The sequence below is a fragment of the Monodelphis domestica genome, chromosome 1 (assembly GCF_027887165.1).
Source record: "Monodelphis domestica isolate mMonDom1 chromosome 1, mMonDom1.pri, whole genome shotgun sequence".
Taxonomy (NCBI): domain Eukaryota; kingdom Metazoa; phylum Chordata; class Mammalia; order Didelphimorphia; family Didelphidae; genus Monodelphis; species Monodelphis domestica.
In genome coordinates this window covers 234641511-234664440 of record NC_077227.1, presented here as the reverse complement: position 1 = coordinate 234664440, position 22930 = coordinate 234641511, and the positions used below count along the sequence as shown (strand labels likewise).

The window sequence follows — 22930 nt, the reverse complement described above, 5'->3', positions numbered from 1 at the left end:
AGCCTAAGGAAAAGCCTAAGAAAGGAGAAGTAAATAAAGAAAACTATTCTAGAACTGGTTCAAATGCTCTGGGAAATAAAGCTGTATAACAAAAATCCTTTTTTTTTTAGTAATTACTAATCCTCTTTCTTGCAATCAGTTAATTAAATGAGCTTTAGAAATCTTACCATGGTTTCAATGATAATAGTGAGGTTACCTAAGCCATCTGTAAGAGCTACATAGCTTCCACCATTTTGTAAATGGCCAACTGTTTTTAGGTATCGCCACCCTGGTTGAGCAAACTGAGTGGTATGAGCTGTGGAAAGGAAGAAATATATTTAAAAATGAGAACTCAGGATTTGTTTCAAAAAACATAAAGAGCATCATTCTATGCTACTATATTTTTTGCTCTGACATAGTTTTCTACATATGCAGAAATCATCTATCAAATCCACCTCTTTTGGGGGGCAGCTAGGTAGCCCTGGAGATACAGCGCTAAGTCAAGAGTCAGGAAGACCTGGATTCAAATCTGGCCACAGACACTTTCCACCTGTGTGACCCTGAGCACACCCCTAACTTTAATTACCTAGCCCTTGCTGAACTTCTGTCTTAGAAATGACACTAGGATTGAAGGTAAGGGTTTTTTAAAAAATCTTCCAATTTAGTAACTAAAAATGATTAGCAATTTACCTCAGTTAAATTTTGCCATGAATCCTTAATACCATATCAATTTATTGGAATTGATCTTCCCAAGCCATTACATCTAGCCAGCCCCAGATACATGCACTCTAGGGCCTGGATCTCTGGGAGAGAGGCCAACAGTCTATATTTGAAAGCAAAGGATCCAAGTCCATTTTTGTACCCCTAGTGCCCAATAAAGTTACAGAGAAGGTGCTTAATAAAAAGCTTTAATTATTCTCTTTTTGGTTATAAGAAAAGTTAAACTCAAATTGGGAAAGGATCTGGACAAAGATCCCACTGCTATCTGATTTAAATCCAGGAAGAGATTTATATCTCTAATCTGGAGGACAGATAATGAGGGTAAATGTATTTAGTATGGAGTGAGAGGGAGAGGGGTCTACAGAAAAGGGTAACCATGGTTGGAACACCTTCCCATGAATATGATGTGAAATTTGTATATCCATAAGAGAAGAGAAAGTTAGAAATTATTTTTGATGTGGAAACATTGAAAAGACCTATCTTTAAGGAGAGGAATGACCAAGGGCTCAGCAGGCAGCCAAAACCACTGAGTGGAGTGGTGGTACAGATGAGACAAAAGATGAAATACATGAGCGCTCTCTCCCTATTGAAAAGTATTAATAATTTCTGTGCAGATGAATTTCTATGTATGTTTTTCAGTTACTTATGGGCTGTCCCATAAGTAACTTCATGACCTCATTTGAAGTTTTCTGGGCATTTGCCATTTTCTTGTCCAGCTCATTTAACAGAGAGGAAACTAAGTTCAACAGGGTTAAGTGACTTGCCCAAGGTCACACAAATAATCTGAGGCTAGATTTGAACTGAGGAAAATGAGTCTTCCTGATTTCAGGCCGTGCTCTATCCACTGTATCACCTACAGGCCCCATGTGTACCTAGATTATATATATCCATACCTAATTACTCTGACATCTCCATCCCAAGGTCCCATAAACATCACAAATTCATTGTGCTTACAATGCTATTCATTATCTCTCCCCCTAAGTTCATTCCTTCTTCAAACTTTCCTTTTTAGTGAATTAGATTCACAAATACATTCTTTTTATTGACTTCTTCAGAGATTATCTGGGTATGAATTCAAAGTGGCAACCAAATTTATAACCTTGGAATAATTCAGAACTCTTCCCTTTCAGGCACATGCCGTCTCTCCTTATCCAATCAGGCTATCTAGCTCCAACCAGACACTACCATTTCCAGATATTTCAATATGTTCTTTCAATCATTCTATGAATCAATCAACCAATCAATGTGGACCTACTTTCTGTTACCTCAACTCAGTTCTATCACCCACCTCCCAGCCTTTTCAGAGACTGTTCCCTCTATCTGGAATACACTTCTCACTTCTGCCCCTTAAATTTCTTACTTCCTTCAGGGATCAGTTCAGGTGCCATTTTTAAAAATGTTTTTCTCCAACCTTTTGGTTGTTATCATTCTCTCCTGCAATTATCTTACCTGTATTTTTCCATGGAAGAATTGTATATAGATTATAAAACTCTTAACTATGTGAAGATTAAATTTAACTCTTCCCTGATTGTGAAGATTAAATTGTAACTCCTACCTATTTTTAGAACACCCTACTTAAAGTTGAGTGGGAAGATCTGCCCATTTTTAGATTTAATCACCAAAAGTGTAAACATCCCATTCAATCATTAAGTGGGGGAGTCTGTGACAAAAGTGTGCAATAGTGGGTGACGAATCAGAATTGACTGACTGCCTCTTGGGCAATTCTAAGCAAGGCTTTAGCCTATGATCTGTCCATGTAAAAAGTGGAGGAAGACACAGGAAGTGATGAAAGAGAGTTACAACTTCCTGAATGGAGTTCTACTGGCAGTTCTTCATTCTTTGAAGTGGAGGCTGGTGAAGAATGTGCTGACTGCACCTAAGATACTGTTTCCTAGTGAGGCTGTTCTAAAATCTCTTCCTTTGAACTGACATGTGGTGAGTGAAAAAGCTGACTCTTAACTGCTGGATTTTTCTGAAGAGACTTCCCCAGGTCCTCCTCTTTGCTGAGGCTAGTTAAGAACCAACTCTCCTGCCCAGGTTGGGCTAGGGGCCAGAAGTAAATTACTTTGTGTTTAGGCTAGATATATTACCCTATCCTCTCCCTGATTTTTATTACTTCACTCTTTCTACATTTTGTAAATGAATTGTAAATCTCTTTGGAATAAATTAAATTCCTGGAGACCACACTCCTAAAATAATCCAGTCTAACCTTTATATAAATTAACCCTCTTTTCCCCCTTACAACTAAAAAGGTTGTTTTTAATTTCTTCTTGGCTCATGGCTAATGAAAGTTTGTTGAATTTAGCTCCTGCTACAAATTTAATTTTTATTAAGTGTTTCCTCCTTTATAAAAGGTCAGCCATTTTGAATTAACACATAAATAATCTCAGAAGTAAAAAAAAAACATAGTTATGTATCTAAAAGAAAAACTTATGTTAATTCTAATTTTATTGTATATTCTAAATTTAAATATACTTTTAAAAATTATTCAAATTAAATGACATTAATAGTAACCAAACTTGGTGCTTATCATCTTATTCAGTCTAAGGGAAGCTTGCTGGATTCTCTAAGGCAGTGGTTCTCAACCTTTCTAATGCCGTGATCCCGCAATACAGTTCCTCATGTTGCAGTGACCCCCAAACCAAAAAATTATTTTGGTGGCTACTTCAAAACTGTAATTTTGCTACAGTTATGATTCGGAATGTAAATACCTGATATGCATTATGTATTCTCATTGCTACAAATTGAGAGGTTGAGAACCGCTGCTCTAAGGGAAGAACAACTAGAGTAAAAGAAAAAGATAAAAAGGGATGAAAAGGCTATGATCTACATCAGTATGGGGAGTAGGCCATATATTGATGAGATTGATATGATTGTAAGCCTATGCTACAACCTCCTGCAGGGCATTTTTTTTAAACCCTTATCTTCCATCTTAGAATCAATATTGTGTATTTGCTCTAAGGCAGAAGAGCAGTACAAGCTGGGCAATGGGGTTAAGCGACTTGCCCAACTAGGAAGTATCTATGGTCTTAAGCCTGGCTCTCAATCCACTGAGCCACCTGGCTGTTCTCCCTCCCAAGGACTATTTTAATTGATTGAATGTACTGTCAAGTCTTGAAATAAATCAAACTTACATATAAAGGAAAAGGAATCTTTAATGGAGGGTTCCATGAGCCTGGGGCATTGTCATGTGCCTCAGTACATGGGTATCCACCAAGAAAACTGACAGAACTATTTTTATGCATTCAGGAAAAAAAAAGGAAGAGTCATATGAGAAGTGAGACCTAGCCATGACATTTCTATTGCTTGTCAATTTTAGCAGAAAAATTTAATTCATTCTAATCAATTTCTCCTTCATAGTCCAAGTAGCCCCAAATCTTCATGAAGAGGATAAGAGAATCTGAGTCACTTTTGGTAGCCAGGACTAGCCCAAGTTAGTTCTGTTTACAGAGTAAGTAGGATTTACAGGATTCACAGTGTTAAGCCCTACCCAACCTAATTAAGAGCAAAAATGCCAGACGGGAGGGAATGTAAAGACTTTCCTAGAACAGCTTAGGGGGGGTGAAGGGAAGGATTTTTCTTTAAACTGCTATCAGAAATACAAATCAAAACAACTCTGAAGTACCACCTCACACCTCGAAGATTTGCCAATATGATAGTAAAGGAAAATAACGAATGTTGGAGGTTATGTGGCAAAATTGGGACACTAATGCATTGCTGGCAGAGTTGTGAATTGATCAAACCATTCTGGAAGGAAATTTGAAATTCTGCTGAAAGGGCTTTAAAAGATCGCATGCCCTTTGATTCAGCTATTCCACTACTTGTTTTGTACCCTAAAGATATTTAAAAAAATGTTTAGACAAAAATATTTGTAGCCTCATTTTTTGTGGTAGCAAAAAATTGGAAATCGAGGGGGTGTTCATAGATTAGGGAATGACTGAATAAATTGTGGTATAGGATAGTGATGGAATACTATTGTGCAATAAGAAACAATAAACTGCTTGATTTCCATACAGGCTGGAAAGACCTCTATAGACTAATGCAGAGTGAAATGAGCAGAACCAGAAAAACATCATACAAAGTAACAGAATATTGTGGCATGATCAAAAGTAATAGACTGCTACTAATAGCAATGCAATGATACAGGACAATCCAAAGGGATTTATGAAAAAAAAAATGCTATCCACATATAGAGAAAGAACTGTGAGAGCAGAAATGCAAAAAAAGAAAGAAAGGAAGAAAGGAAGGAAGAAAGAAAGAAAGGAAGGAAGGAAGGAAGGAAGGAAGGAAGGAAGGAAGGAAGGAAGGAAGGAAGGAAGGAAGGAAGGAAGGAAGGAAGGAAGGAAGGAAGGAAGGAAGGAAGGAAGGAAGGAAGGAAGGAAGGAAGGAAGGAAGAAAGACAGACAGAGACAGACAGACAGGAAGGAAGGAAGGAAGGAAGGAAGGAAGGAAGGAAGGAAGGAAGGAAGGAAGGAAAGAAGGAAGGAAGGAAGGAAGACAGAAAGAAAGAAAGAAAGAAAGAAAGAAAGAAAGAAAGAAAGAAAGAAAGAAAGAAAGAAAGAAAGAAAGAAAGAAAGAAAGAAAGAAAGAAAGAAAGAAAGAAAGAAAGAAAGAAAGAAAGAAAGAAAAGAAGAAAAACATACGATTAATCATTTGTTTATATGGGTATGTGATCTGGGATTGTGGTTTTTAAGAGATTATTCTATTACAAATATGAATAATATGGAAATAGTTTGAGCAACAATCCATGGTATAACCCAGGGGAATTGCTTGTCAGTATGACAGAGGCTGGCACATAAGAAAAGTGCTATGCTGAAGAGTGTGTAGAACTGATCTCCTCATCGGGGGAAGTGCCCCAGGAGATTGGAATCTTGAGGAGCAGAAGGTTCCCTTGGGAAAAGCAGCTGGTCACTCTCAGTTTGGAGAAGCTGGAGAGAGAAGGTTGAATAAGACTTTCTCCTGAGGGTTATCCACTTTTTCCTGCTTGTGACTAGAAATCCTTCCTCCCAACATTTTCCAAAGTAAGAAACTCACTGAAGAGAAACTGGAGAAAAGGCATTTTGAATCTCTGTCAGACTTTACCTCAGCTCCTGTTGCCCTAGGTCTGAACTGTGGCCAAGGGGCCAAACCCAAGATCAGTCAACCTGACTTTCTCTCTGCCAAGGCCTGAGTTCCCCCCAAACTCGAGGAGGGAGGAAAAGGGTTTTAGCTAGAGAAAGGGACTCCTTTTCCTTTCTATCCTCTCCCATTCTTTTCTTTCCCTGCCAGCTATTCCTTTGTATTTTGGTGATTGAGTTAGTTGACATTAAAGTAGTTACCTTTTCCCCAAGCTTTGAATCAAATGTGAGTGAATAGATCAAGGGGAGAGATATCTTCCTAATAAGAAACCCTTTAGTCTCTAGTAGTGGAGAGGGGACAAGAGGGACAAGGGCAAATCTGGGAGAGCACCCATAGCTAAAGAGGGAAGGCAGAAGGGGAGAAAATCTTCAAACCCCCCTCTCCTCTCTCTGAGCCAACCCTAAACTTCAGCTGTCCTCTCCTAAATTCTGTTCCCTTTACCAATGCCAGACTTTTTTTCCATTACATCAGCTCTAGGAGAAAGGAGGGAAGAGGAGAAGGAGAGAACATGAATCATGTAACTATGGAAAAATATACTAAAAAAGAAAAAAATTAAATAATGTGGGAAAAAAATAAAGAAAAAAATAAACTACTCTCAGGATGGAATATTGCAAATTGATTTTAATAATCAAATAAAATAATAAAGTTAACTCTTCTCAGTAGCATTAAATAACAGTCTTACAAAAAAAGCTATTTTAAGTTTCTTCGAAGTACACTGTGTCTCTTTGAAGGAGGATTACTGGGAGAAATCTGATATATACCTGAAATCCAGATAGGAGTCTCTACAACATAATGGCTACTCCAAGGCTCCTGAGCAGTCATCAATCCATCTCTCCCAAAAGGTAGTTGCGGATAGTAACTAGCCACTAAGTTCCAAGCAATTGTGCTGAAAAAAATGGTTCAACAAATGAGAAAGACCAAATTATTTTATGATATAATTTAAATTTGTAGAAGCTTAAACTTTCTCAACCCAAACAGATTTGAAAACTTTCAAACTTCTGTGTTTCCAAAGGAAAAAAATAAAGTCAACAACTATCAAAAAATTTAATGAAGAGAACTTCCGGGTAAGCATGGCGGCAATCTAAACACGGCTTACTTACCAGCACATACTGATAAGGACTACTCCAAAAGATCTTAAGAATCATTTTCAGAGTAGAGGAGGAGCTGTAAAGTGGGGCACAGCATTAAATGTGCATGGGATTGGGGCTTTTCCAGTCTATAAGAGGGTGAAAGGGCTTCCATTCAAACGCGAGCCAATCCACCCTCCCCCACCTCCACCTACAGAGCCAGCGTCAGAGCACGCCAAGATGAACAAGCAAGGGGAGCCTCTGGAGTGAGTAGGGGGACACCTCTGGGTCCTTGGGAGCTGACTAGAACAGCAGGGGACCCACCCCTGAAGGCAGCTAGGTGGAAAACCCCAGTGCGCAAGAGAGCACAGACCTTAGGTGCCCAGAGCCAGCGTGCCCGCCTAACCCAGGTAATGAGCAAGGAGTGCTTCTGGAACGAGCAGGGGGAACTTATGGGTCCTTGGGAGCTGACTAGGACCCCCCGGGAACTTACTCCTGAAAGCAGCTAGAACAGAAACCAAGGCAGGCAGGAGAGCTCAGACCCTGAGCGCCCTGGGAGGGTGGCACTGAGAAGAGCTGCAAAGGACTGTGGAGAATCGAGAGCCTGCCCCAGGCAAAATCCTTGCTCCTTAACTCCATACACAGGGAACCTGCCCAGCTGACTCAGATTTCTGACTAAAGAAGGAAGGGAAAGCATCCAGAAAAATGGCTAATCATGCACAGGAGACTTAACATCCTTCCAAAAAACCTAAAAAGAAGGCTGTGACCCTCGAGAATTTTTATGGAGGAAAAATCCAGGCTACAGAGGAAATACTGGACGAAACTCAAACAAAGGCAACCCCCACCCCAAAAAAATGGAAATTGTCCACAAGACCTGGAAGAATATCAAATGGGGCTTATCAAAAAGACGGAAGCCTTCTGGAAAGAGAAGTGGGAAATGGTTTAAAAAAAAAAGAAGAAGAAAACATAGCTGAATACCAAAAGGTTAAAGCAGAAAACCAAAAGATTTTAACAGAAAACAAGGCCTTAAGAACCAGAATTGAGCAACTGGAAATCAATGATCTTGCAAAACAGCAAGAATTAATAAAGCAAAGTCAAAAGACTGAAATAATAGAAGAAAACATAAAATGTCTCACTGATAAGATGACAGATCAGGAAAACAGAGGAAGGAAAGACAATTTGAGAATCATTGGTCTACCTGAAAAGCCAGAAATAAACAAAAATCTTGACACTATACTGCAAGAGATCATCCAAGAAAACTGCCCTGAGGTTCTTGATCAAAGGGACAAAATAGACATTGAAAGAGTTTATAGAACATCCTCTACATTAAACCCCCCAAAAACAACTCCCAGAAATGTAATTGCCAAATTCCAGAGCTTTTAAGCTAAAGAGAAAATCCTACAAGAAGCCAAAAAGAAACAATTCAGATACAAAGGAGCACCAATTAGGATCACACAAGACCTGGCAGCTTCAACACTCAAAGACCACAAGGCCTGGAACACAATATTCAGAAAGGCAAGAGAATTGGGTCTTCAACCAAGAATCACCTATCCACCAAAACTGATTATATACTTCCAGGGGTAAAATAGAAGATTTCCAAGTATTTGTAAGGAAAAGAGCAGAACTAAGTGGAAAGTTTGTTATCAAAAAAGACTCCAACAAGTCATCACGAGGGTTATTCACTTTGATCAGGTGGGATTTATTCCAGGAATGCAAGGATGGTTCAATATCAGAAAAAACATCCACATAATTGACCATATCAACAAGCAAACCAACAAAAATCACATGATTATCTCAATAGATGCAGAAAAAGCCTTTGACAAAATACACACCCACTCCTATTGAAAACACTAGAAAATATAGGAATAGAAGGATCTTTCCTAAAAATAATAAACAGTATCTATCTAAAACCATAAGCAAACATCATCTGCAATGGGGATAAACTAGATGCATTCCCAATAAGATCAGGAGTGAAACAAGGATGCCCCTTATCACCTTAATTATACAACATTGTACTATAAACACTAGCAGTAGCAAGTAGAGAAGAAAAAGAAATTGAGGGTATTAAAATTGGCAATGAGGAGACCAAGTTATCACTCTTTGCGGATGACATGATGGTATACTTAATGAATCCTAGAGAATCAACTAAAAAGCTAGTGGAAATAATCAACAACTTTAGCAAAGTTGCAGGATACAAAATAAACCCACATAAGTCATCAGCATTTCTATATATCTCCAACACATCTCAGCAGCAAAAATTAGAAAGAGGAATTCCATTCAAAATCACCTTAAAAAATATAAAATACTTAGGAATCTAACTGCTGAGACAAACACAGGAACTATATATACACAACTAGAAAACACTTTCCACACAACTAAAACTAGATCTGAGCAATTGGAAAAACATTAACTGCTCATGGGTAGGATGAGCTAATATAAAAAAAAATAACCATCCTATCCAAATTTATCTTTCTATTTAGTGCCATACCCACTGAACTTCCAAAAACCTTTTTTACTGAACTAGAAAAAATCATAACAAAGTTCATTTGGAAGAACAAAAGATCAAGGATATCCAGGGAAATAATGAAAAAATACAAAGGAAGGTGGCCTTGCAGTCCCAGATCTCAAACTATATTATAAAGCAGTGGTCATCAAAACAATTTGGTACTGGCTAAGAGACAGAAAGGAGGATCAATGGAATAGACTAGGGGTAAATGACCCTAGCAAGACAGTCTATGATAAGCCTAAAGATCCCAGCTTTTGGGATAAAAATCCACTATTTGATAAAAACTGCTGGGAAAATTGGAAGACAGTGTGGGAGAGATTCATTTTAGATCAACACCTCACACCCTACACCAAGATAAACTCAGAATGGGTGAACGACTTAAATGTAAAGAAGGAAACAATAAGTAAATTATGTGAACACAGAATAGTATACATGTCAGACCTTCAGGAAGGGAAAGATTTTAAAACCAAGCAAGACTTAAAAAGAGCCACAAAATGTAAAATAAATATTTTTGACTACATCAAATTAAAAAGTTTTTGTACAAACAAAACCAATGTAACTAAAATCAGAAGGGAAACAACAAACTGGGAAAAAATCTTCATAACAAAAACCTCTGACAAAGGTTTAATTACTCAAATTTACAAAGAGCTAAATCAATTGTACAAAAAAATCAAGTCATTCTCCAATTGATAAATGGGCAAGGGACATGAATAGGCAGTTTTCAGTTAAAGAAATCAAAACTATTAATAAGCACATGAAAAAGTGTTCTAAATCTCTGATAATCAGAGAGATACAAATCAAAATAACTCTGAGGTACCACCTCACACATAGCAGATTGGCTAACATGGCAGCTATGGAAAGTAATGAATGTTGGAGGGGATGTGGCAAAGTCAGGACATTAATTCAGTGCTGGTGGAGTCGTGAAATGATCCAACCATTCTGGAGGGCAATTTGGAACTATGCCCAAAGAGCGCTAAAAGGCTGCCTACCTTTTGACCCAACCATAGCACTGCTGGGATTGTACCCCAAAGAGATAATAAGGAAAAAGACATGTACAAGAATATTCATAGTTGCACTCTTTGTGGTGGCAAAAAATTGGAAAATGAGGGGATGCCTTTCAATTGGGGAATGGCTGAACAAATTGTGGTATATGTTGTTGATGGAATACTATTGTGCTAAAAGGAATAATAAAGAGGAGGAATTCCATGGGGACTGGAACAACCTCCAGAAATTGATGCAGAGTGAAAGCAGCAGAACCAGGAAAACATTATACACAGAGACTGATACACTGTGGTACAATCAAACGTAATGGACTTCCCCATTAGTGTCAATGCAATGTCCCTGAACAACCTGCAGGGATCTATGAGAAAAAACACTATCCACAAGCAGAGGACAAACTATGGGAACAAAAACACTGAGGAAAGGCAACTGCTTGAGTACAAGGGCTGAGGGGATATGATTGAGGATGTAGACTCTAAATGAATATCCTAGGGCAAATATCAACTACATGGAAATGGGTTCGGATCAAGGACACGTGATACCCAGTGGAATCATGTGTCACTTATGGGATTGGTGGCAGGAGGGGAGGGAGAAAAAGAAAATTAGTTTTGTATTCAATGAATAATGTTTGAAATTGACCAAATAAAAATAATGTTTAAAATAAAAACAATCAATGAAAAACAGCCTTCTTCCCTTGCTTCTGATACTTCTCACTAAATAATAGTTAATTACATTTTGTTTTATATTTTCTTCTTTTGAGCTTCTAAATTAAAACAATCGTAGAACACTAATATGCAACAATGTGCTAACATTTAACAACCAGCTTTCCAGGAAAAAAATGTATGCAAACATAAACTTAAGTTTAATTTCCATTATTAACATTTTGTCCATCACTTTTTAAAGTCTAGACAATCAACACAACAATAAATCAGGCCCTGATCTGTTAACACAATTAGCCAATTTCCAAGGTATAAGTGATCACAATGAACATTTTAAAAATCACCTCTCCCAGTTGTTTGAGCTGGTTCAGGCACACCAGTGTATATTATTTAAGTAGACTATTATAAAAAGATACTCACGAAGTCATGTGGCCATTTACAAAATTCTGGTTCAAGATGCGAGCCCAGCAGCCTCCACCCACTTCATTATTAAAAGTACTATAATCTTCAGAAGACCAGAGGCTTTTGTTGGTCTTCAAAGCATCCTGTACAGTATGGGTTCCAGGATAATGAGCCCTAAGACAAAAAAGATGAGAGAAAATGAGCAAAAGCTTTCAGAAGTATTAATAGCTATTCATTTATTAGATATTTCTATTTCAAAACAAATGATGTGAAATTTGAGAAAGAATTGTAAATAAGGACAAACATTTATTTAATTACAATGAATTAACTAAAGTATGGCAAAATTTTAATTATTCAGGACCCTTGGAGGAGTCATTCAAGAGATTCAGAAAGTCAAATATCTCCAATAGCTAAGGCCTAATCTTTTAATAAAAGGCCAAACTTTCATTTTGCTTTTAATGGAAACTTTGTAAAAAAGCACTCCAGGCATATCTTAATTCTAACCAAGATAATTTCAAATTAATTTAATTAATACTTTTATTAAATCCCACAGTCACGCATCCTAAAAGCAATGTTGCATGGATATTCACTGGAGACCTACTCTAACTATGACTCTAATTTCACACTATAACTCTGAAGTGTAAATACTTTGGCCACATAATAAGAAGCCAGAACTCACTGGAAAATGCTAGGGATGCTAGGGAAGACTGAGGGCAAATTCAAGCTGGCAAACACTGAGGGCAAATGCAAAAGGGAACAGCAAAGGATGAGATAGAGTTGTCATGGAAGCAATGACCATGAACTTGGGACAGACTTAGGGAGATAGGGGAGGATAGAAGGGCCTATCATTTGATGGTCTACAGGGTCGTGAAGAGTCAGACAACATGACTGAACAACAAAAACAATCTTCTATCACCAAACAAATCTCCACTTTGAACAATTTAGACTGCATGCCTGAATAAGCATACCTTCTTCACTTCTGCCTCTTAAGAATCTGTAGCTTCCTTCAAGGATCAGTTCTAGTACCATGACCTACATGAAGTCATTCCTGAACCTTCCAGTAAGTTTTTAAGTGTTCTCTGCTCTCCCTCAATTTTCCTGAATTTATAGTTCATAGTATAATCTTCTAAAATAATCTAATCTGTTTTATCTCTGTCTTTGTATTCCTGGCATCTAGCCAGTATCTTGCATTAAGCAGGTCCTTAATATAAAGTGTTATAATGAACTGAATTGAGTAATCAATGTCTTCTCCACTTAATCACAAACCTAATTTCACTTGGAATATCATCCTCATCTTACATGAGGCAGTGACCAAAAACTTTTTAAAAGAATCATAAGGATATCAGAGGTCTGTCACTTAAGCTTTTGCCAGTTAATTTCTGTTAACACCTTAGACTGACAGGGAATGAGTAAGCCTTAAAATTTGAAAATTCTAGTTTCCTTATTCCCATTTGAAATTAGAAGAAAACAGGTTGCTTAATTTGGAAATAATGACTTTCCTACGCAACTTTCTACTTTTCCAGGTTATACATTCCTTCCCCCATGAAACTGTCCTCTGCTCAAGGGTTCTCTAAACTAATTTAACAATAATATAATAAATAAAATATATTTATATATAAATGTAAAATAAATAAATAACAATAAATAAAATAAACTTATTTTAAAGCTGTGAATACCTTTCACAGGCAAAGATTATGTATGTGTATGTGTGTATATATATATATATATATATGTATATATATATATATATAGGCTAAAGCTTATCAGTTAGCGACCATTCATGAACAATTTTTAATAGAATATATGCTGACATTTCCCTTCTCATGTAAATGTTTTGTTTTCCTCAGAAACTCTAAGCATGCAAAGAATATTTTGAAAATTAGCCCTAGAAAGGAGTAAACAAGCAAAGTTTATCACATTATCAAGTTTAAACTCTACTTTAATGAGCTACCATTCCCTAATGAAGATAGAAAGTATCAGCTGAACACTTAGGCTGCAAATACATGTGTCAACACATGTACAATAGGTTTTTGAGTCTTTTGCTAATCATAGAAAAATAGTATTTATGTATTGAAGGAACCTTAAGGACATTCTAGGGTGACCTGCATATTTTAGAGATAAAAAGATCTAAACCTACAGAAAGGAAATTATTTGCCAAGGACTACCCACGAAATCAGTAGAAGAGCCAGGACTCAATTACAGGTCAATTCTCAGTCCAAAGTTCTTTCTACTCTACCAATATCATACATCTTTTCTTGACTAAAAGATAAGAGGACAAATGAATAGTATCATGTTCACATTCACTCAATCTGTTATTTTAATGTCATTGGATCATAGGCTTAAAGTTAGAGCTAGAAGCAATCTACAGGGCATCTGGTCCAACCTCCTCACTTTGTACATGAGGAAACTGAGATCAAATGAGATTAAAAGAGTGCCTAAAGTTATAGGGGCCCTAAGTAGCAGAACTACTTATGTATATATGTAGGGTGTATACATATATACACTAGATAGTGTATGAAGTAGGATACAGGAGATGCTTCTTTACATAGGAACGCCCAGCTGGGTCTTGAGGTACCTTGCTGCCAGAGGCTAGAACTGTAGAATCACTTGAGCCTGGCAGTTCTGACCAACATTAGGACAAAGGCAATAAGGTATTTATACTGAGTTCAGCACCAATATTGTAGAGGGGCTGGAAGGAGGGGGTGGATGGCATGGAGAAATCAAGTTGCCTAAAGAGAGATGAACTGGTCCAGAAGGTATGAAATGATCAAAACTTCTGTGCCAGCCATCAGTCGGATCAGGGAATCAGCCTGTAAGTGGCCACTGTACTTCCATCCAGGGTGGGATAGGAAATTGTTGCTGTTTTTTAAATGTTTTTCAGATGTTTCTCACTCTTTGTGATCCTATTTAGGGGTTTGATTTTTTTGGCAAAGACATGAGTGCTTTGCCATTTCCTTCTCCAGTTTATTTTATAGATGAGGAAACTGAGGCTAGCAGGGTTAAGTGACTTACCTTAATTCATACAGTTAGTAAGCAGCTGAGGCCAATTTGAATTTAGAGTTTACTGACTCCAGTTCTGGCACTGTCATAGCTGCCCTCGTGATAGGAAGAATAAGTCTCAAATAAACAATTTGATTGATAGACAGACAGATGGACGGACGGATGGACAGACAGACAGACAGATAGATAGATAGATTAGATGGATGGATGAATATATTAGGTGGATGGGTAGATAGATTGGATAGATAAGATTGATATATTGGATGAATGAATGGATGGATAGACAGACAGACAGATAAGAAAGACAGAAAGAAAGAAGGAAAAAAGAAGGAAAGAAAGAAAGAGAAAACTAATTTACATTTTTTAAAAGAAACATCCAGAATTAAAGGTGAGATACAATATTATTACACTGGGATAAAAAAATATGCTGAGTTAAAGGTTTCATGAAATTCTTACTTAACACATAAAGTTTAGAATAAAAATAAAATTTAATGAGTAAGACATGTAATTTTTAGATATCCCTCAAGAGAATGATGAGATTTGAACTCTTAAAGTCACTTTTACCACTAAATCATAATAAAGGATCCTGTAACTGTTCGGTAAGCAGAACAGTAAACATGTCACTTCAACAGCCTTTCAAGAAAAAAAAGTACTGTGAAATAAAAATAAATTTTAAAATATACTATGGACTTTTTACTCATTTTAATACAAAGTCACCTCCTGAGATTGCTTAATAAAATACCTACCAGGAATGGTGTTACTGATGTCATTACTATTAAAGCCCAAGTTATGGAAAAGATATTACCCCCACATTAGAGAATTAAAAATCATAGACAGATAAAAAAAAGGCAATTTCCCCCACAAATAGCAGTATGAGGGACAGGTACTATAAGTCATAACGAGTCAACAAGCTTTATTATCCAGGAAGTTGGGCTGTTGTAGTCACAACTAGAAAAAGGATACCTTCATCTTAAATCTCTAGCCATACTGAAAATTCCCATCCTCAGCAAGCAAATTAAAACCCGTTTAATAATAATAATAATAATAATAATAATAATTTTACTTATTTTATGATTTAATGTTAATAGAACACATATTTCACACAAACCTCAAGATAATGAGAGGATCAATGTCCACTCTTTCATAGAAGAGAAAACACTGTAGGACTTCATGCTTTGTCCCTGGTCACAAAGATAATATCAGCTTACTCAGCATTTTCCTTTTATTATGCTATTCCTATAGCAATTTAGTCTAATTGAGATATGAAGACATACCCAAACATCAGCAATAATAAGGCAAGCAGGTCACATTACGCAAAAGATATAACTAAAATTGAATCAGAAGATAATTCCTCATTTGGATTCATCAATGACTTCATACCACATTTAGCAAATAAAGTAATATCCAGATTCCATTTCTTAATTTCTACAGTGCTCACAATGAGATTTTGATACTCTTCTCCAATCTTTCTCTACATAGATTTTCCTTAAGAATACAATTGATCATATTATTCTTCTATTCAAATTAGAATGGCATCCCTATGACACTTACAAGTGATCATGAGCCCAGTTTGTCTTTTTAAAGCCTTTCACAACTGGACCTCAGCTCACCTTTCCAGCCTCATCATATACTGGTCCATACTCCTTTCTTGAATTCTACAACCCAGCTCAATGGGACCTCTTGCTATACCTCTCACACAACCCTCCATCTCTCATCTCTGTTTCTTTGCACTGACTGGGCCCCATACCTGGAATACTCCCCTTCTTCCATCACCTTCATAAAATTATCTTCTTTCTTCAAGAACCATTTCAAGCACCATCTACAACTCTTCTGCTTTTACTCACAAGCTGCTGAACAAGTTTGAAGAAATCATGCAAATGGATTCAGTCAAATACAGATTTGCTCTCAGTGGAGCATTCAGCAGAGTGAACAATCTTTTTATTTCTCTCTAATTTATTTTCTATCCAGCAATGCACAGAGGCTATTTCTAATTACCTCTTGTCTCCTAAAGCTTCCCTTCTACAACTGAGAAAAATAGAAACTATTTGTCATAAGATCCCCTTTCTCCCCTTCTCTGTATCTCACAGTGCTTTTGATATCAAGTCTCACCTCTTCCTCCCTTATCAATGTGTAGAAGTGATTCTTTCCTTCATGAAAGTCAACCCCTCTACATGTACTACATGCTCTCCAGCATACTGCCCATAAAAATAATCCTCTTTCTTTCTCTAATCTTCAATTATCTCTTTAAAAAAGTTTACTTATTAATAGAATTTATCCATGTGTTCCATCTACCTGCCTCCCATCACAAGAAGGTATAGACCAGGAGACAGACATGTTTAAATAAATTAAGTTGTTTGTGCTTCTGCCTTTCAGTTCATTCTCTGGAAGTAACATTCACAGATTTATTCTTTCAGCATTATTTCTGTAGTTGTGTATAGTGTCCTTTTGGTTCTACTCATTTCACTGTTGATTATTCCAAGTAGTTCATTTCAGATTTGTTTTTTTAAAGCTCATTTCTTATATAGCACAGCAGTATTACATCCCACTCATATGCCATAATTTATTTAGTCATTCTTGAATTGATGGGCATCCCCTTAAATTCAAATTTTTTGCCACCACACACAAAAAAAAAACCTTGCCATATTTTGGAATTTAATTGATCTTTATCAACAAATTCCTTCCCTGCTGCCTACAAAGATGTCCAAGACCCTCACTTGACATAATATCTCATTAAACTATATTCCTAGATCTCTATTCCTCTTCCAAGTCAACTATCTATCACACAACTATCTATACTCATTACTTCTCTCAACCCTATAATCTAGCTTATAAAACTCAACTGAAACTTCTCCCTCCAAAGTTACCAATGAATGATCTTCTTAATGTCAAATTTAATGGTCTTTTTATAATTAATTCTCATCTTTATGGATCTCTCTTTTAACATGACACTATTGACCACTTTCTCCTCTTATATACTGATTTCCCTCAGTTCTCCCATGTCAAACTACTCCTCAGTTTCCTTTGCTGGTTTCTTTATTCTCATCATGCCCTCAAACTGTGATGTAAACCAAGATTGAATCCTGGGATCTCTCTGACTCTTTCTTTAAATGCATTTACTTGGTGACTTCACCAACTCTATACTCAGATCTATATCTTCAATTTGCCTGTTAGAGAATTCTAAATGGATACAGTTGAATGTAGTTTGATTTGGTGATCAAACTCAACATGTCTAAAACAGAACTCATCTTTCGTCCCAAATTCACCCTTCTTTCATTCGCCAACTTTTATAACATCAGGGTTATTATACTCAAATCCTTACTCCCATTCATCTCATATAATGAGTCAGTTGCCAATTCATGTCATTTCTACTGTCACATGTCTTATATTCATTCCTTTCTCTCTACTCACTTGGATACCACCCCAGTTGACATTCTCATCACTCCCCACCTTGATTATTTCAATAGCCTCAGAGTTAATATTCCTGCCTCAAGTCTCTCCTCTCTCCAATCCTTCCTCCAGAAGTGGTAACTGACTCAAAAAGAAACAGATCCTGATCTGCATAATGACTTAAATACTCACAAATTACCATTATCAATTGTGTGCATTAAATATTTAGGGGGACCGCCCAATCCTGGAAGACTTACCTAAAGAGGTGTCACAGTCATGTGTCTTAGTTTGCCAGCATGGCAGAGGAGACTCCTGATTGGTGGGAAGTCAAGGAATGTGATGTGTAGGGACTGATGTGAAACCCTGGACAACTAGAAAAGCCGGCATATAAAGTAATTGGGGGACTCTGCTATTTTTTTTGGCTTGTGGAAGAAGCTCTCAATCACTGGTAAGCCATCCTGGTGCTTATCTATGTAAGCCATCTCTGGCAAGTGGCCAGAGCAAGAATTGGCCAGCTGGGCTGGGAACCCAGTAACTAAGACTTGCAACTGAGGCCAGCATGGTTAGGTTAGGTAGTGTATAGTTAGAATATATTAGCCGAAAAACTACAATTCCCAGCACCCCACTCTCCTCACATTACATGCTGACATAGGGAGGATATAAATTTGGTGTAGCCCCACCTCTAGCTCGCTTCTCTTCCTGTCGTGGTTTTGGTGTACAGGGCTTTTTAAACAGGCAAGAAGAACTTAGTCACATGGTCTTAATGTTGCTAAATAATCAAGGTTATTTTTTTTAACTTCTATTTCCTTTTTATTCCTTCTACTTCAAGTGATTATTAATAAATTCTATAAAATATAATTCTTGGAGTGTTGGATATTAATTTAAATCCTACAGTAGTTACGCTGATAACCTTATTTCTTTTCTCTCTCTTTATGGATAAATACTTATAAATTTAGTATAAAGATTGTCCACCTCTGATCTAGAGAACTTCCCAAGTGATACTCCAAAGGTCCAGATCTAGCCATGTCAATTCCTTTCTCAATAAACTCCAATGTCTCCCTATTAACTCTAAGATCAAATATAAGCTCTTTTGTTTAGCTTTTAAAGCCCCTCACAACTTAGTCTCAATCTACCTTTACATCATTAGTCCACTCCACACACTGTATAGTACAATCAAACTTTTCTTACTATCCCTCACACACAATATTCCATTCCCTCATCTCTGCATCTTATTACTGGGCTCTCCTTCAAGACAGGAATATTATTCCATATCACCTCCGCCTCTTAGAATCTTGTTTTCTTCAAAATTCAGCTCCTACACCTTCTATTAATGCTTTTCCTGATATCCCACACCTTAGTTAACATCCCCAACCCCAAAAGACCACTTAACTTATATGTATTTATAATGTATATATATGCTCTCTTCCCTAAAAAAGGCTCCTTAGGGCAGAAATTATTTTATTTATGTCTTTGCATCCCTGGCACCCAGTAATGATATCTAGGACATAGCAATCATTAAATAAATTTTGTTGATTAATGGAGAGTAATGCAGTGTGGGGACCAAATATCTTTTTTTTTTCAATTTTCAGATCTTCCTCCAGAACAACTAACACTGTTTCCTATACAAAGTAGGCATTTAATACAAATTTAAGTTTTTCCCAAATGCCAGTCAACAGTCATTCAGCAAGTGTTTAAGTGCTTACTGAATGCTAAGCACTGTGATAACATTTATAACATTAGATGGTAGGCTAACTATGGCTAAAGTCACTTCTAGGTTGAAAATACTAAGATTTGAAACAGGAATGAAGGAGCTAAATAAAAGGGAGTAGTGAATAAGGGCTGAAAAAAAAAACTAAACTGAATCAAGGCAAAACTGAAAATCTAGATAACTTTAAAGTATGATCATCAAGAAAAGCCAATTTTACCTAATAACTTGATGTCTCCTAACTGTGGAATCCTACCACATATTTTAATTTAGAATTTTTTTTAAACCCTTACTTTCCATCTTAGAATCAATACTATATATTGATTCCAAGGCAGAAGAGCAGTAAGGGCTAGGAAATGGGGATTAAGTGACTTGCCCAGGGTCATACAGCTAGGAAGTGTCTGAGGCCAGGTTTGAACCCAGGATCACCCATCTCTAGGCCTGACTCTCAAACCACTGAGCCACCCAGATCCCCCCCCACCAGGAATTTCTATATGAATATATTAGACTCCTTTCTACCATACTAAAAATCTTACCTATATTTATTCTATGATTTAAAAAAAAAGACTTAAAAATAATAACATTAAAAAAAAAAGCACCAATCTATCTGGTGCAGATGTCTTATCAAAGGTATAGTTAATTAAGGAAACAGAAAAGAGATGACTCTGTAAAGATGCAGAAAATAAATAAACTCATGATATATAGGGTAAATTAAAAAAAAATAACAAATCTCAAGCATATCCTACCCAATAACATCAACGGCATCCAGGAGTTCATCATCAAGTAGCATGGAAATGGAAATGGGCAGCCAGAGGTTATCACTAGCTATGATTTTCACTCTGTCCAGGTCTTTTTGATTAAGCATTTTTCTTAATATCTTTAGCAAAAAAAAAAAAGTACAAAAAGCAAAAGCAATAAAAGGAATTTAAATTTTATTAAATAACTCAGAAATATCGAATGACATTAATTTTCTAAAGGAATAATACTTTTATCATATACCACAACTCATTGTCTTTCTCCAATTGATGGACATCCCTTTGGCATCCAGTTCTTTGCCACCACAAATTGTTCCTATAAATATCTTCAGACAAGTAAGTACTTTCTTCCTATCTTTGATCTCTTTGGTTTACAGATCTAGTAGTGGTATTGCTAATTCAAAGGATACAGAGAGTTTTATGACCCTTTAGGCATAATTCCAAATTGCTCTCCAGAATAGTTGTTTCAGTTCACAGCTTCACTGTCAGAATATTAGTGTACAAATTTTCCCACACTGCCTCCAACCTTTATCTTTTTCCTTCTCATACTAACTAATCTGATAAATGTGAGGTGGTACCTCAGAGTTATTTTAATTTGCACTTTTCTAATAGTTATCTGGAACATTTTTCAGATGACTAAAGATAAGGTTTAATTTCTTAAGCTGAGAACTACCAGTATTTATACTTTGAGCATTCATCAGAAAATGACTTATATTCTAATAAATTTAATTCTCTGCTATCCACCTCCAAAGAAAGTACTGTAGCAGATAAATTTGGATCAGATATACACTATAAAAATATTTCCCTAGTTTGTTGTTTTTCTACAAATTTTGATTGCATTGGTTTTGATTGTGCAGATCCTTTTAACTTAATGTAGTCAAAATTATCTACTTTGCATATCATAATGTTCTGTCTTATTTGATCATAAGTTCTTCCCATATCCATAGGTCTGACAGATAACACTATTTTGAGCTCCTCTAATTTCATATGGCATCACAATTTATTTCTAAATTATATATGCATTTTTACTTTATCTTATTTTGGGCATTTGATGTTGACCTGTGCCTTATTTTTATAATATTGTTTTCCAGTCTTTGTCAAATAGTGAGTACTTCCAAAAGCATTAATCTCTTGAGTTTTTCAAAGACTAGATTACTATGATCATTTACAACTCTGGATTAAGTATCTAATCTATTCCAGTCCACCACTCTATTTCTCAGATAGTACTAGATTGTTTTGATGTTTGTTACTTTATAATATAGTTTGAGTTCCAGTTTAACTAGGCCACTTTCCTTCATTTTTTTTTCATTTTTTTCATTAATTCCCTTGATTCTTTTGTTCTTCCAGGTGAATTTTGTTAATATTTTTTCTAGATCTATGAAATCATTTTTGGGTAGTTTGATTGGTATGGCACTTAAGACGCAATTTGATTTAGGTGGAATTGTCATTTTTTTAATTACATTTGTTTGGCCTGCCCTACAGCAATTAATATTTTCCCAGTTGTTTAGATTTAATTTCATGTGAAAAGCATTTTGTATGTGTGTTCATACATTAAGCTTATCTTGCTATGTATTTTGTGTTGTCTTTAGTTATTTTAAATTGAATTTCCCCTTCTAGCTCTAACAACTGGTTTTTATTGGTTGTACAGAGAAATGCTGATGATTTTTGTGGGTTTATATCTTGCAATTTTGTTAAAATGGTTAATTGCTTAGTTTTTTGGTTGATTTTCTAAGTATATCTTGTCATCTGCAAAGAGTTATAGTTTTATTTCCTCATTGCCTAGTCCAATTCCTTCAATTTCTTCTTTTATTGCTATAGGTAGCATTTCTCATACAATATTGAATAGTAGTGGTAATAATGGGCATCCTTGCTTCACTACTGAGTTTACTGGGAAAGCCATTTTATCCTCTTACAGATAATGTTACCTAGTGGTTTTAGGTAGACACTATTAATCATATTAAGGAATGTTACATTTATTTCAGTGTTCTCTAATTTCAGTGTTTCTAATAGGAAAGGATTTTTTTATACAGGCTTTTTCTGCATCTATTCAATGAATCATATGGTTGTATTTGGTTTTGTTACTGACATTGTCAATTATGCTGATAACTTTCCTAATATTGAACCATCCTTGCATTTCTGGTATAAAATCCACCTAGGTCATTGTATATGATACTTGTGAGATACTGCATTAATCTCTCTGTTAGTATTTTATTTAAAAATTTTGCATCCATATTCATTAGGGAGATTAGTTTATAGTTTTCTTTCTCTGTTTTTTCTCTTCCTGATTTAGATATCAACATATTTGTGTCATAAGAAAAAATTTGTTTGAATTCCTTCACTTGCTAATTTTCCAAATAGTGTATAGAGTATTAGAATTTATTATTTAAATATTTAGTAGAATTCACTTGTGAATCCATCTGGCCATGGAGTTTTTTCTGAGGTAATTCACTGATAGCTTGTTTAATTTCTTTTTTCTGGGATAGGGTTGTTTATTCAATTTCCTCCTCATTTAATCTGGACAATTAACATATTTTAATATTCATGAGTTTATTGGCATATAAACAGGTAAAATACAACACAATAATTGCTTTAATTTCCTCTTTATTGGTTATGAATGCAGCCTTTTCATTTTT

At 36.0% G+C, this 22930-nt stretch overlaps 1 protein-coding gene across 3 annotated transcripts in view; it reads right to left on the bottom strand.

The window, feature by feature from the left end:
- The window catches only part of GALC (galactosylceramidase), an 80891-nt gene that overhangs the window by 32047 nt on the left and 25914 nt on the right, over positions 1 to 22930 (bottom strand). For all 3 annotated transcript variants that reach the window (XR_008914942.1, XM_007472677.3, XM_056810575.1), the window contains exons 7-10: positions 20289 to 20419; positions 11469 to 11624; positions 6579 to 6703; positions 168 to 295 (exon numbers count right to left, since the gene is read on the bottom strand). Coding sequence is in view for 2 of the 3 variants with exons in the window: in XM_007472677.3 (XP_007472739.2) it covers positions 168 to 295; positions 6579 to 6703; positions 11469 to 11624; positions 20289 to 20419 (540 nt within the window). In the remaining variant the exon portion in view is untranslated. The remainder of the gene's footprint in view (positions 1 to 167; positions 296 to 6578; positions 6704 to 11468; positions 11625 to 20288; positions 20420 to 22930) is intronic.